The sequence below is a fragment of the Mustela lutreola genome, chromosome 4, assembly GCF_030435805.1.
Source record: "Mustela lutreola isolate mMusLut2 chromosome 4, mMusLut2.pri, whole genome shotgun sequence".
In the NCBI taxonomy this organism is placed as follows: Eukaryota; Metazoa; Chordata; class Mammalia; order Carnivora; family Mustelidae; genus Mustela; species Mustela lutreola.
In genome coordinates this window covers 116,875,822-116,891,028 of record NC_081293.1, presented here as the reverse complement: position 1 = coordinate 116,891,028, position 15,207 = coordinate 116,875,822, and the positions used below count along the sequence as shown (strand labels likewise).

At 42.1% G+C, this 15,207-nt stretch overlaps 1 protein-coding gene across 4 annotated transcripts in view; it reads right to left on the bottom strand.

Annotated features, from left to right (window-relative positions):
• Nucleotides 1-210: 210 nt before the first annotated feature.
• CCDC146 (coiled-coil domain containing 146) overlaps nucleotides 211-15,207 on the bottom strand; it is a 117,310-nt gene continuing 102,313 nt past the window's right edge. For all 4 annotated transcript variants that reach the window (XM_059170917.1, XM_059170915.1, XM_059170918.1 and 1 more), the window contains exons 14-19: nucleotides 14,964-15,188; nucleotides 11,388-11,616; nucleotides 6,600-6,728; nucleotides 5,905-6,042; nucleotides 2,047-2,295; nucleotides 211-719 (exon numbers count right to left, since the gene is read on the bottom strand). In XM_059170917.1, the coding sequence (XP_059026900.1) occupies nucleotides 516-719; nucleotides 2,047-2,295; nucleotides 5,905-6,042; nucleotides 6,600-6,728; nucleotides 11,388-11,616; nucleotides 14,964-15,188 (1,174 nt within the window). In that variant the 3' untranslated portion in view covers nucleotides 211-515. The remainder of the gene's footprint in view (nucleotides 720-2,046; nucleotides 2,296-5,904; nucleotides 6,043-6,599; nucleotides 6,729-11,387; nucleotides 11,617-14,963; nucleotides 15,189-15,207) is intronic.

The following is a 15,207-nucleotide window of genomic DNA, read 5'->3' as shown; positions in this document are numbered from 1 at the left end:
AAGAAGGACAATTTTCCTTACTGCTTTTTACTTGATTTACATTTACCAACATGAACTTCAAATGCAACTATTTAACAAAGTAAATTATAACTTCTGTGATACTTGGGATATTTTATTTTTCAAACAATAATTCTATCTTTCTTTTTCAAGTGAATGTATTAAACAGTATGTGCATTTTTCTTCTTTAATAAACAAAGACCACACTGCCAATTTCTGTACTGCACTGAAAATTTATTTTTCTTTTTTTAACTACATATTCCTGAAAGATAGTATATAAAGAAAAAAAAGAAAAAAATACAGAAATATGCTTGGACATAACTGAAGGAAAATTCTCTGTAACATCACGTAAAATGTAGTTGCTGATGAGTGTGAAAGGAAGCCATGTTGTTGTCCGTTGTTGGTTGATTGTGGACACTATTTGTAATTTAGAGCTGCTATAGTGATACTTTCCAGCGGTGCATATGAGGAAGCCTGATTAAAGTGTCTCCTTTAGAAGCCCAGATTGGTTCACATGCTCAGATTTCAATTGGCTTTGTAACAGGTTTTCTTATGTGCCTCATATTGGACCCCGGTTCACTGGGCTTGAAAGGAGCCAAGGCGCCATATGGTTTGGGCAAAGGAAGAGTGGCCTCTGCCTCTGGGATGTAGGCATTTGGACGTGGCTCTGCAGTTGTGTAAACACCATTGGGCAGCTGGCGGTTATCTGTTACCAAGAACTCCTGCAAAGAATGATTTTTCCTTTTTAGTCTCCTGAAAATTATACTGAAGTCACTTCATAGTTAGGGTCCAGCAGTCACAGCTGGGTCTGAGCAGCCTTAGGCTGTGCTGGTTGATATTTTCCCAAAGGGATAGGAGGGTATGAGGGTGGAGTCACTAAACACACACACACACACACACACACACACACACACACACACACACTCGTCTCCTGGGAATGACCCATGTGGCTCAAGCATCATTCTGTTCTGGGGGTTTAGGGTTCATAAACTGGTTAGCGGGTCCTAAATTCCCTGTCTTCCAGCTTCAGTATCTTTCATCAAGCACTAATTATTTCCATGTTTTTGAAAAACGCTGGAGTACTCATTGGTGAGCAAATGTTACAAAGGAGGAACTAAGGAGTAAAGTAGAACCAGAGGAGAGATGTGGTCAGCAGTTTGCTTCGAACCTCAAGGTGCCAGGATTCTGCCTGTGCTTCTGGAGAATAGAGGAAGTTCTTACGGTACTAAGAACTCTAAATAATGGAGACAGATAAATGACAGCTGGGACACCACAAGTAAAATCTGAATGCCCTAAAAAACAGTCTTGGGCACTGTGGGGTTTACAAATCTGACCCTATTTTCAGATACTCCTAGTACGTATTTGGAAGGCATGTGTTCCTGGGTTAGGGAGTGAATAATGATCCTTTGTGGGATATCTACTTGATAGTCTCTGAGTTGTAGGTCTCCAGGATGTAGTCTTCTTAGAAAGATGCCCAATTCCATTGTAAAAATATTAAAAGGTCACAGGAGTAGGCAAGACTTGGCACCCATCATGCAGGGACAGTCAGTGATAGACCTAGACTGAGGCCAGTGGCAGGAGAAGAAAGATGTGATCTTGAGGCCTAAGACACACACCAAGGGGCAGAGTCTGCAGAAGGCTGTGGCACCTGGAAGATGCTGAAGGCCTTGCAGTGTGCTGTGGGGGCCCCTGATAGCCAGACATGGGAGAATAAGGTATGGTCTGAGTAGGGGTACAAGGACAGAGACTAAAGACGTATGGATAAAACCGGAGCCAGCTGAGCCACCATCCTGCCAATGGCTGAATGCCACAGAGGCCATGTCATAAGACTGTGGGGTGGGCCTTGGTGCTCAATCAGGGCTTTCTGGAGAGTATTATGGGACTCTGGACTATGATTTTGACTTGTCTACATCCTGTCTTAAGCAAAACTCCTTTCTAACAAGGTGTGTGGTAGAGTGGGAATTTTTCTTCTATTTTGGGAGGACTGAAATCCCTCAAAATGGCCCTTCCTGGCACTCTTTACCAATGCGACAAGGAAGCAAAGCTTACCCGAGATTTTTCAGCGATGGCCAAGGCATACATTTCTTCATCTCGTAGTACCTTCAACCATTCTCTCTCAATGTCTTTATTGAGTGGCAGACCCTTTTCTATCCTGGAATTGCAAGAGAAGATGAAGTCTTCTTTCTCTCTGACTTCCTTTTGGAGTTCAATGGCCAGAGCTTGTTTCATGGACAGCTCAGCAACTAGAGCCATCATTTGCTCCGTAGCATCTTTGATCTTTTTCCGGTAGCCGTTCATCTAGAATGAAAGTGCCCAAGGCTTAGACTACATACCTTCCATGAAGAGTTAAGAAAATGGCGGGTTGAGGGCTGTCTAGGATGGTGGGGGGCAACCTTCCCTGAAGGAAGGAGAGTTTAAGGGGGTATGCAGAGAAAAATAAGAATTAGAGATCTCGGAGATCGAGGCCAGTACCTTGGCTGTGTGAATAAGGATAGGATGGAGAAGAAACAGATCTGTTCATCTGGTTAATAGAGCTCGAAGTGCATAGCACTGAGGGAAATAGTCCCTTTATTTTTAAGAGGTGTTAAAGAGAGGGGGACAGGGTATTCTTGATGTCTAAGTTTCTGGCCTAAGTGGAACATAGACACCAAGCACAATTAAAACAATGTTGAGTGAATGAAATAATTAATTCTATTCTATTTTAATCCTCCAGGCCTTTGAACCAGGGTACACTGACATATGAATATGAGTTTCCAAAAACTACACCTGATCTTGAAACACTTTCTTCTCCTAGTAGAGTATACACTGGTCTATCTGTACATTTGTGTAGAGAAATGTTGCTGCCAGTGATTTATCTTTCTCTGAAAATTTAATGACTGATTATTATATATACATTGTCTCTTTAAAGGAATAAGGAAAATACATTTTTAAAATTGTTCTACACTGCAGTAATTTTTAGGAAACTAAAAGCTTCAATGGTGAGTCATTATCTTAAATTGCACTAATTCATCAGTTTTGGCATACTTGAATGTTGTGTGTATGTGGATGTAACTAGCCAACCTCCTTTTCTTCTCCAAAGAAGGATGGTGTTACTCTGGGCTTCTGAGCTGCTCTGTCTTCCATTGGGATTTCCCCCCACCCCTTTTATTTAGAAGGAGAGGCAGGGGGGAGAGGGAGAGTATCTTAAACAGTCTCAGTGCCCAGCATGGAAATGGGGCTCAATCTCACAACCCTGAGATCGTGACCTGAGCCAAAAGTCAAGAGTTAGATGCGTAACCAACTTTTCCACCCAGGCACCCTGGGACTTCCCATTTTCTCTTCACTTGGGAGATCTGCAAGAGGAGTCCTAAGCTCCCTAGGAAAGGTGAGAGACTTGAGATATGCATTCTTGTTGATCTCCCACAAGGAATTAGGCCACTTCTCAACTATTGAATGCTTACAACTTAAACTGATTATCACACTGATTTCACAGATAAGGAAACTTATTTTTAAGATGGTTCATGCATCCTCCTCAAGGTCATTCACTTGTATTGGTAAATCACAGACCTGGAATCTGAACCATTCTACCTTCTAGTTCTGCCTACTACAAAGTTTTAAATGAGGGCGGGGGGAAGCCAGGGAGAGAGCCACAAAGGTGGGGAAAGGCAGGTGGGGTGGGGGAGATAAAGACGGGGCTGACTCCTAGGAATGAACCTACCCAGGTGGCAATCGCCACCATGTGCATTTCCCTAGCATTACAGTTGACTTCTGGACAGACTCTGCCAACAGCTTCCACAAGCCAGCCCTCCCTGAAAACAGACTTACCCTAAAGAAAGGGAAATTCATTTGCAAAAGGAAGGGAGGCAACATTTAAAGAAACATCGAGCGTGCTAATTCAGGCAAAGTTCATGAGACTATACAAGTCTTAACATTTCTTATTTTCTGAAGTAAAGTTGTGAATTGCACACAAGCCCCGGGACTGAGGGACCAGCTGGCTGGCGGAAGTCCTCAGAGCAGTCCTGTAAAAGCCTAATAAAGACAGCAAAGGAGACCTGAGATTTACAGTGATTTTCTGTTTCTGTAGTGTGCCAGAACTGTTTCCAGGATGGAACCACTCATATGATAAACAATTTTCTTGAGTTTAGTGCACACTAGGCACTGGGGAAATTAAGGAGAATGAGGAGCAAGGGGCTCCTGAGTGGCTCAGTTTGGTAAGTGTCAGACTTGTAGTTTTGGCTCAGGTCATGATCTCAGAGTCATGTGATCAAGCCCAGAGTGGGGCTCTGCACTCAGCAGGGGGTCTGCTTGAGATTCTCTCACCTTCCCTCCACCTCTTCCTCTGTGCATGTGCGTGCACGTGCGTGCGCGTGCGCGCACGCACACCCCCCCACACACACTCTTTCTCTCTCTCTTTTTCTCAAATAAAATCTTTAGAAAAAGAAGAAGAAAAAGAATGAGGAACGGTCGCTGCCACCAGGAGCCCACCATCACGGGTGTGGGTGTTACCATGGTCTACTTTTTTACCTGTCTCCCGACACTAGGTGTGGACCCTTCCTCTTTGCTTCTGCCCTCACAGCCTCATGTGCTCACAAGGGGAGCACACAGCAGGTTCAATAACTATTGCTGACTCAAATCCCTCTGCTGCCACAGCAGGAGGCTCCTGGGGGCCAGAAGGCCAGGTGAGCGGGGGTCGGGGGGGGGGGTCCTCTCACTTCGAGGTGGTGCGAGGCCCTTCCTCCCCTGGATCACCAACCTCCTGCCTGCCAGCTGCCCCTCCCAGGGCCACTCGAGCAGGCCTAGCCTGACCAGGTAGCTTTGATTCCAGCAGTTCCCATATTTTAAATGTATGAAATTACGACTACTAGGCATGGGTGTCATGTGATTGCTGTTCTCTTGTAATAGTCCCTGTCTGTTCCTGGGTCCTGGCTGAGTTCTGCATTGCGGGTGTTTACATGTTGCCTGCTGGATAAGTGAGGCCCTCTTAGTACAAGGAACTAGAAATGCTTTAACTTGGCACATGAAATATAAGAGTAGTAACTTATTTTGAATAGGTGCCCTGTTAAGTGAAACTTATAAACTGTCATTGAAAAGCTTAAGTTCGGGTGGCTCAGTGGGTTAAAGCCTCTGCCTTTGGCTCAGGTCATGATCTCAGTCCCGCTTTGGGTTCTCTGCTCATTGGAGAGCCTGCTTCCTCCTCTCTCTCTCTCTGCCTGCCTCTCTGCCTACTTGTGATCTCTGTCAAATAAACAAATAAAATCTTCAAAAAAAAAAAAAAAAGAAAGAAAGAAAGAAAGAAAAGCTTAAGTCTGGGGCGCCTAGGTGGCTCAGTCATTAAGCATCTGCCTTCGACTCGAGTCATGATCCCAGGGTCCTGCGATTGAGCCCTGCATTGGTCTCCCTGCTCAGCAGGGAGCCTGCTTCTCCCTCTCCCACTCTCTCTGCTTGTATTTCCTTTCTCGCTATCTCTCTCTCTGTCAAATAAATACATAAAATCTTTTTTTTTTTTTAAAAAGAGATTTTATTTATTTGACACACAGAGATCACAAGTAGGCAGCAAGAAAGGCAGAGAGAGAGGAGGAAGCAGGCTCCCCGCTGAGCAGAGAGCTGGATGTGGGGCTCGATCCCAGGACCCTGAGATCATGACCTGAGCCGAAGGCAGAGGCTTTAACCCACTAAGCAACCCAGGCACCCCAATAAATAAAATCTTTAAAAATAAAAGAAAAGAAAAGCTTAAGTTTGCCCAGTATAAAGTGAATATTCATTCAAGGAACAAGACTGAAAACTACTTTGGATAATTTTCTAAGATTTATCTTTACATCTTCAATTCTACATCTTTATGTATCTCTCCAGTGCTGCTCTGGATAAATAACGGCAGTCTGTGGGAAATGAAAGGCCTGTAGGCAGAAGAGACAAGGGTCTCAGGCAGACCTTCTTGGCTAAGAGCAGCGTGTCCTGCTTGTAGGCCTGAGTTTTGCTGCAGAGCCTGTCAGTGAGCCGGGACACCTGTTCATAGATGAAGTCCTTTTCCAGTAACTTCTCCTCCTTCTTGGCCAGCTGTAGTTCCAGCTAGAGTTGAAAACAAATTCAATAAAAGGACAAAAAAGTCATGCATGTCAAAAATCTTTCTTAATTAGAGTACTATTTTTCCCCTTAATGAAGACACATTGCTTTTACACAATTGCAAGGTGGTTCTAGGAAAGTCTTTAGTGCTGGGCTAGGCCAAGACCTTCCTCGCTCCAACCCCCTCCAGACAGCCCTGGGAAGGCTTCCTCTCCATGGCAGAGGGTGGCCCTCTCAGCTCCACTCAGTTTCCATGTTGCCATTCCTCTGATACGTCCCCATCGGGAAGACAAATCAATGCACTAAAGATGCCAAAATTGTTCCTTTGGGCTATGAGACAAAAGTGGGCATCTTGAAACCACTCAGGTTTTCTTTCTTTCTGGCAAGCATTAGAAACAAGCTTAGCTTTTGTTACTGGATTACGATGAAAGGACTGTATTAGTGGCTAGAAGAGCAAGGGATGGGGGATAAATCTGTCGGCATCAGATGAAACAGTACCACAGACCACTGGGACACTGATCAACAAAGGGCTAGTAGACACTATTATAAGAAAGAATGCTTACTGCATCTAATTTTTTGATCATTTCTTCTTGGGTCATATCTTTCCCTGGAATGAAGCAGATTCTGCTCTCATCCTCAGGATTTATGAATTTTTTCTCCAGGTCTTTTATTCTGTCTGTACACTGAGAAAACTGTTAAACAAAGAAGGAAACGTTAACTTCAAAACTAACTGTATTGCTCAGTAAATTTTAAAACTATATAGCCCAGGGTCTTCAGAGTCTTTTGGAAGGATCCATGCAGGCAAAGGTGGAAGAGAACTCCTCTAAAATCCCATCAGCTGGGATCTGGGTTGAACAGTAAGTCTGCTCACCCATGGTACCGTGAAGGTGATGCTCTGTACCTGTTCTCTGAAGCAAGGCAGTGAGTTCTGAGTCATCAGAGAAAGAGCGGATGACAACCAGTCCTTTGTGTCATACCTCTGGGATGCTGTGTGGTTGCACAGCTCAAAATATACAGAACTGACCTCTTCATTTTAGGTTGTTATAGAAGCCAAAGTAGACAATATACAAAGCAGACAACATACGAGACTCCAGCTTATAACCCTTTGTTGGCAATAGGTTTAATGGCTTCCCAAAGAATAAAGTTCTTAATTATTAGGTCAATACAGTGTATAGGTCTGTGAGGAAATAGCCTGAACTATTTTTTACCTTTTTTGCTAACTGCCTAATATAATGTTTCATATTTCAACGATATTTGTTGATTTAACGAGACTTTGAAGTAGATGAAGAAATAAGGCAGCTCCCAAGTAGGAGAGGCAGTCACACTTAGTTTCATTTTATGGGGAGAGATGTAGAACACTGTGAAAACCAAGAGTCATCATTTTCTTTTCTTTCTCTTTTTTAAGACTTTGTTTATTTGACAGAGAGTGTGAGAGAGCACAAGCAGGATGAGCAGCAGAGGGAGAGGGAGAAGCAAGCTCCCCGCTGAGCAGGGGGCCCAATGCGGGACTCCATCCCAGGACCCTGAGATCATGACCTGATCCGAGGGCAGACGCTTAACCTCCTGAGCCACCCAGGCTCCCCCAAGATTCATCATTTTCAACTTTTCTACTGAAAACCTGTAGAATCTTAAGCAAATCACTTATCTTCTCTAAACCTTAGTTGCCTTAGCTGTCAAATGGGAAGGTAAGGCCCAGTCCAAAGGGGCTGACTCATTAACTGAGAGCACACATCTCAGTACTTCACAACATGTCCCAGAGTGATACGGGTAAAATTTAATCTTTAATTCATGTATTTGCCTTCTCCTCACAAAAAGAATTTAAAATAGTAACATAAATAATTTATTTTTTTCCTTTTTCTCCCTCTCAACATTGCTTAATTGCCCTTAATATGGACTTAAAGTACATATATATATAAACAGGCATAAATACATAATTATTCCATTTATTATTAACAGTGTTTAATGTTTCTGTTTATTAACTAGGAAATTAAATAAGGAACAAAAATACAGTGCTTGCTTATCAAATTAGTACCTTGATTGCTCTTATTTCCCCATGGGTCTCTGAGGAAAAACTGTTTACTTTTTCTTTTTTTAAAGTTTTTATTTAAATTATGGTTGGTTAACACACACAATATTGATTTCAGGTGTAGAATTTGGTGACTCACACTTACATACAACACCACTGCTCATCACAAGTCCCCTCCTTAATCCCCATGCTTACTTTTTTTAATACAGAATAGTGTTGTGTCCTAAAATAGTTCATGTGACTTCCAAGATCCCTAAAAAGGAGCTATTATTATAAGCACCGGGAAAATATGACTCACGATAATCCTTGGATTAGACTGTTAGACAATTAAAAACTGTTTCAAACAATTGAAAAAATACAAACCTTAAGGGAATTCTGGAAATGATGCAAAAAATGGGAAGACTTTGAAAAAACAAAAGCAAAAACAAACCAACCACAAAACACTGCAGCTGTGACAAATAACAGGATATGACAGGGATCCACCAGGGCAAGTCAGGGTACAAAAATGATTTGCCTAAGGCTCAAAATTTTACATCATGTCCTTCAAAGGGCCCATGTAATTTGTGCTGAGTAGACAAATAATTGTGGACTTTGAAGACTAATGGGAAACTTTCTATTCAACATTCTTAAGCTTAGAATTAACTCTGGCAGGACAGGTAATTGATGATAACACATAACCCACATGTCTCAATTCATAGGCAGTCAGAACGGAAAAGGCTCCTATCAGGCATAAAAGTTTAAATATATTTTCCTCTTGGGTCAACTGAATTTATATTTCACATCAGATAACTGGTTCCATATGATGAAATGCCAAGTACATATATTTTAAGAACAATGAATTTTATCCACTGTGTGGAAGTACCGATTTGTGATTAACAAGGCTTACACAGTAGACAGAGAATTCTTCTGTGGTGGATCTTACTGAATTTAAAGTCCTTTTGTTCTGCTGGGCATCTTGATAGTTTGGTATGAGCAAAGATGGCCCTGAGGCTGTGTTTTGGGAAGGAGCTGGAAGGAGACAAATTATTCTGTAAAATCATGACAAGTATGGAGTGCTTGGGGGCAGTCTTAGGAGGTAAGGCTGTGGAGAGAAAGGGTTGAGAGGTAGAAAGACAGGTCAGGGGAATAGAGCTGGATGAGGGTGCTGCACGGGCTAACGCACCTGGGGATGGTACCAGTGATGGGTGGTCCTGCAGATCTTTGCAAGGCATGGATGTCTGATACTGAATTTGCAGTTCCTTACATTTCTGTAATGTACACCTTCACGCTGTTGCCCCAAACCTTCACAGGTTCACAGACCAAGGTCTTGCGGGAATGGTTTTGTGTAGGTAGTCCAAGGAAGGAGCAAGTTCTGAATTCTGCACCAACCCAGCACAGAAGTGAGCCAGGTGGTGTGTGTGCTGATGAGGGGATCCCTCAAATAAACGGCTCACTAGTCGCAGGAGTCAGAGCCACTAGAATCTTGTGGGGGACACCTTGGAGGCTTGAGGGATGCCTTGGGGTATTCCAGCCAATCCATCTACACTGGTTACACTTAGGGAGGAAGTGAATAGGAGAACTTAAGGTTAAAAAAACAAACACTGGAATCAGAACCTTGGCACATTTGTGCACAATGAATGATCCTATCACTGATACAGCATTCACACATTCAAATGGCCTAAAATATACAGTGGACCCATCATCCTGTTCCTCAAAGTCATGTGAATCCCCATGACATGATTAAAAGAAAACAACAACAACAAAACAAAACAGGACCCAAAACTGCCGCATGAGCTAATGAAAACCACTGATTTATAAACCTTGAAAAAGACTGGAAAGATTGCTTCCAGATTTTTGATAATTTTAATAGTGATTATATCTTGGGAATAGAATTTTTTTTAATTTTTGTGTTTTTTCACAACTCTATTAACCAAACATATTTTAATTTCATCATCCGAAAAAACCTGAAAACAAACCTGACATTTTAGAAAACATGATAGGTTAAAATTTGTTCCTGCTACATTGAGGCAGTGGGGAAAAGTGTAAGCCACAAATTTTTTAGTTTTTTTTCTTCTATTTTCATTAAAAAAATCCCAATTATTGCATGTGAAGAAGGCAGCTTTATATTCATTATTTAAGCATATACTACATATTTATTTATTCATGTTTAAATTGCTTGGTTTTTAAAAAGACTGTGTTGGGGGATGCCTGGGTGACTCAGTGAAGCCTCTGCCTTCAGCTCAGGTCATGATCCCAGGGTCCTGGGATTGAGCCCCCGCATCGGGCTCTCTGCTCAGCAGGGAGCCTGCTTCCCTTCCTCTCTCTCTCTGCCTGCCTCTCTGCCTACTCGTGATCTCTGTCTGTCAAATAAATAAATAAAATCTTAAAAAAAAAAAAAAAAGACCATTTCAGGGTACATGGGTGGCTCAGTCATTGAGCATCTGCCTTCAGCTCAGGTCATGATCCCAGGGTCCAGGGATCGAGTCATGCATTAAAGGGAAGCCTGCTTCTCCCTCTCTCTCTGCAGCTCCCCCTGTTTGTGTTCCTTCTCTTGCCGTCTCTCTCACTCTGTCAAATAAAAAAATACAAATCTTTTTTTTAAAAATAAATAAATAAAAAGACCATGTCAGAGACCAGGCTATTAAATGACAGGGAAACTACAGGGATTAACAAGGAGTCTAATTATATGCAACTGTCAATTAACAAACAACAATCTCGGCTTCAGAGGGCAGGAGATCCAAAAATGAGAGAGCAAGATCTTTCTGCAAGCATCAGAAGCATAGTTATGCCTATGGCACTGAAAGCCTGGATTCCCTAAATTTTGAGCTATGAGGAAGGTAGAGTTGAGATGTGGGAGGGTCTGAATTCCAAGGAAGGGAGAATATGCTTCCAGGGGGGAAAAAAATCTGTAGCCTGGATGAGTGAGGCATAAATTCCACCCTGGAGCAGTGGATTTTTTATTATGTATTTATTTATTAGAGAGAGGGAGGGGGTGTGGAGAGGCAGAGGGAGAGAGAATCTCAAGCAGACTTTCCACTGAATGTGGAGCTCCACATGGGGCTCGAGCTCACAACCTTGAACATGACCTGAGCTGAAATCAAGAGTCCAACGTTCAACTGACTGAGCCACCCAGATGCCCCAGAGCAGTGGCATATTTATTTATTTATTTATTTATTTAGCAGTGGTCTTTTTAAAGAGGACATCTAACTCATGAGTTTGTACAGATACCATGTGGGGTATGGCTTAATTTATTTGTAAGAACTTAATATGATCTTCAAACCAATAAAGGAGAGGGGGGAAATAAAGCAAATGGTCCCAGGAAGCATCTGATGAACGTTTTCCCCACCTGAATTTGGAGCACTGCTAAGTCGGCATCGAGGGCCCTCTTGGTTGGCAGTAATTTCTGGGTCACGTGAATCTCTCTCTGTTTCTCAGCAATCTTCAGTTTCAGGAACCGGATTTTTTCTTCCAGGACATGTATTTCAATTTCTCCATTTAGCTTCATCTTCTCTTGGATATTTACTTTTTCATAAAAGATGCACACTTCCTCTTCCCGTTCTATTAGCTGAACACCACTATGGTCAAAAGGAGAGGCAAAGGCTAAGAGGGTGTTGAGACCACTTTTTTTTTTACTAGTCACGGGGATTCTCTCTGGATCTGGGAACAAAATACACATCAACATTACATAATTCCAGAAGATAATAGAAATTTACTGTCGGCTTTCTAGTTAAACTCCACGCTTTCCATTTTCCTGGGGATAGGACAGGGAGGACTGGTTGGCATCTCGACTCTGAGCTGATCATGCAGTTGGCTGGTCACAGTTATCTCTGCAAGTCTCGAAGGTTTTCCTAGGGTGGGAAAAAATGTCATTCCCCAGGCATGAGCAAAGTGATCCCATAATCTGATTTTCTGCAGGCCCTTCTTTTGGGGCAGACTTGCCAACCGAGGTCTGGCCAGAAGTCCCCAGGCAGGGGGCCAGGGAATGTGTCTCTGCAGTGATTCTATGTAAATTGCCAGGCCCATTAGGTTCTTTTAAAGTTGAATATTTTTGAAGCAAATTTCCCCATAAACAGGCAAAGTTCTGTTCTTTGTAATCATGCCAGGGGAAAGACCCCTCCATGTAAGGAAAATGTGGGAAAGAAACGAAGTAAGAATTTTCCAATTCTAGCCCTTACAGGTCTGACCAGGGCCTGGGAACACACTGCATAAATTATTTGTTTTATGCCGGGAGCCAAATAAGAGGACTTTTTTTTTTCTTTTTATCCCAGAGAAAACACCTGCCAGTAGTTTGAGGAAGTACTGTTCTTCACACCCTGAAGTTCTTCCCACACTCTGCATACCCACTATCCCAGAGTTCATCTTTAATTACTTTTTATCTCTTTCTCTCTCTCCTCCCCTAAAACATGTGCATACACAGTTGCATTTGTTCACCCTAAACTCTACATTTCATCTCATTTGCCATTTTTTAAAATTTTAATTTTAATTTTTTTTATTTTTTAATTTTTTATAAACATATATTTTTATCCCCAGGGGTACAGATCTGTGAATCACCAGGTTTACACACTTCACAGCACTCACCAAAGCACATACCCTCCCCAATGTCCATAATCCCACCCCCTTCTCCCAAACCCCCTCCCCCCAGCAACCCTCAGTTTGTTTTGTGAGATTAAGAGTCACTTATGGTTTGTCTCCCTCCCAATCCCGTCTTGTTTCATTTATTCTTCTCGTACCCACTTAAGCCCCCATGTTGCATCACCACTTCCTCATATCAGGGAGATCATATGAAGTACTCATGAAAGAAATTGAGGAAGACACAAAGAAATGGAAAAATGTTCCATGCTCCTGGATTGGAAGAATAAATATTGTGAAAATGTCTATGCTACCTAAAGCAATCTACACATTTAATGCAATTCCTATCAAAGTACCATCCATCTTTTTCAAAGAAATGGAACAAATAATGCTAAAATTTATATGGAACCAGAAAAGACCTCGAATAGCCAAAGGGATATTGAAAAAGAAAGCCAACGTTGGTGGCATCACAATTCCGGACTTCAAGCTCTATTACAAAGCTGTCATCATCAAGACAGCATGGTACTGGCACAAAAACAGACACATAGATCAATGGAACAGAATAAAGAGCCCAGAAATAGACCCTCAACTCTATGGTCAACTAATCTTCGACAAAGCAGGAAAGAATGTCCAATGGAAAAAAGACAGCCTCTTCAATAAATGGTGCTGGGAAAATTGGACAGCCACATGCAGAAAAATGAAATTGGACCATTTCCTTACACCACACACAAAAATAGACTCAAAATGGATGAAGGACCTCAATGTGCAAAAGGAATCCATCAAAATCCTTGAGGAGAACACAGGCAGCAACCTCTTCGACCTCAGCCGCAGCAACATCTTCCTAGGAACAACGCCAAAGGCAAGGGAAGCAAGGGAAAAAATGAACTATTGGGATTTCATCAAGATCAAAAGCTTTTGCACAGCAAAGGAAACAGTTAACAAAATCAAAAGACAACTGACAGAATGGGAGAAGATATTTGCAAACGACATATCAGATAAAGGACTAGTGTCCAGAATCGATAAAGAACTTAGCAAACTCAACACCCAAAGAACAAATAATCCAATCAAGAAATGGGCAGAGGACATGAACAGACATTTCTGCAAAGAAGACATCCAGATGGCCAACAGACACATGAAAAAGTGCTCCATATCACTTGGCATCAGGGAAATACAAATCAAAACCACAGTGAGATATCACCTCACACCAGTCAGAATGGCTAAAATTAACAAGTCAGGAAATGACAGATGCTGGCGAGGATGCGGAGAAAGGGGAACCCTCCTACACTGTTGGTGGGAATGCTAGCTGGTGCAGCCACTCTGGAAAACAGCATGGAGGTTCCTCAAAATGTTGAAAATAGAACTGCCCTATGACCCAGCAATTGCACTATTGGGTATTTGCCCTAAAGATACAAACATAGTGATCCAAAGGGGCACGTGCACCCGAATGTTTATAGCAGCAATGTCCACAATAGCCAAACTATGGAAAGAACCTAGATGTCCATCAACAGATGAATGGATCAAGAAGATGTGGTATATATACACAATGGAATACTATGCAGCCATCAAAAGAAATGAAATCTTGCCATTTGCGACAACATGGATGGAACTAGAGCGTATTATGCTTAGCGAAATAACTCATTTGCCATTTATCGGCTCTTCTCATGATCCCCTCATTTCTCTTGACAACAGAAGCTAAGAGCCATGCTTTACCATCTTTTTTGTCCTTTCAGGGTCCAAAGCTTCACACACAGCTTTGGATGAAACAGCCCACAATCAAAACCACAGTGAAGAAATAGATCTAATACCAGAGGTAATTACTACAGGACCCTACAATTTCACATTCCAGATTTCCCGGGCACAAGCAGCTTGGGAAGACTGCTACGGCACTAATTAATTAATGACATAATTGTAGCCTGGAAGAAATAATGCTCTTCTGAGAGGTCCTATTTGCTGAGAAAATGAGCTGGGAGAATGGCTTAATAAATATCATACTAAGACCAAATCTGTCACAAAAGGGGATGCAAGATCCAAAGACTTATTTATGTCAATTATACTGAAATAACTTGATGATAACGGAGGCAATCTGAATGGAAGCCTGGGAAAGAACTTTCATATTTAAAAGAGCAACAACTGAAACCCTATTCTTGCGTTTCTCTCTTAAAAGAACAGTTTCTTATTTTCAGGCAAACACACAGCTCACTGCCCCCCACCCCAAACACGCCCCTGCAGAAAGCTAATGAAACCTGAATGTCAAATGCCCCTCGAGACCCACTGTCAAGGCTCGAGAAGGGGCAACATTTCTAAATCGGATCTCTGGGTGTTTTGTTTCTCACGTTAGGTTCCTGGTTTTTACCTTTCATTTCGATGCTGAACAGCTTTCTCGTATCTCTTACGCAGCTGCACCATCTCCTCTTCAATCATTGTGATCATATTGGCAAGTCTGTCAATGTTGTTTAACTGGATTTCCTTCTTCTCCTTCATTTCCTGAAGTTTTGCTACAATTTTGCACACATCGTTTTGCATGCTTTCTCGGATAGTAACATTGTTGGCATGTTTCAGCATGCAATTTTGTAACTTCCTTTAAAAATAATGGGGAA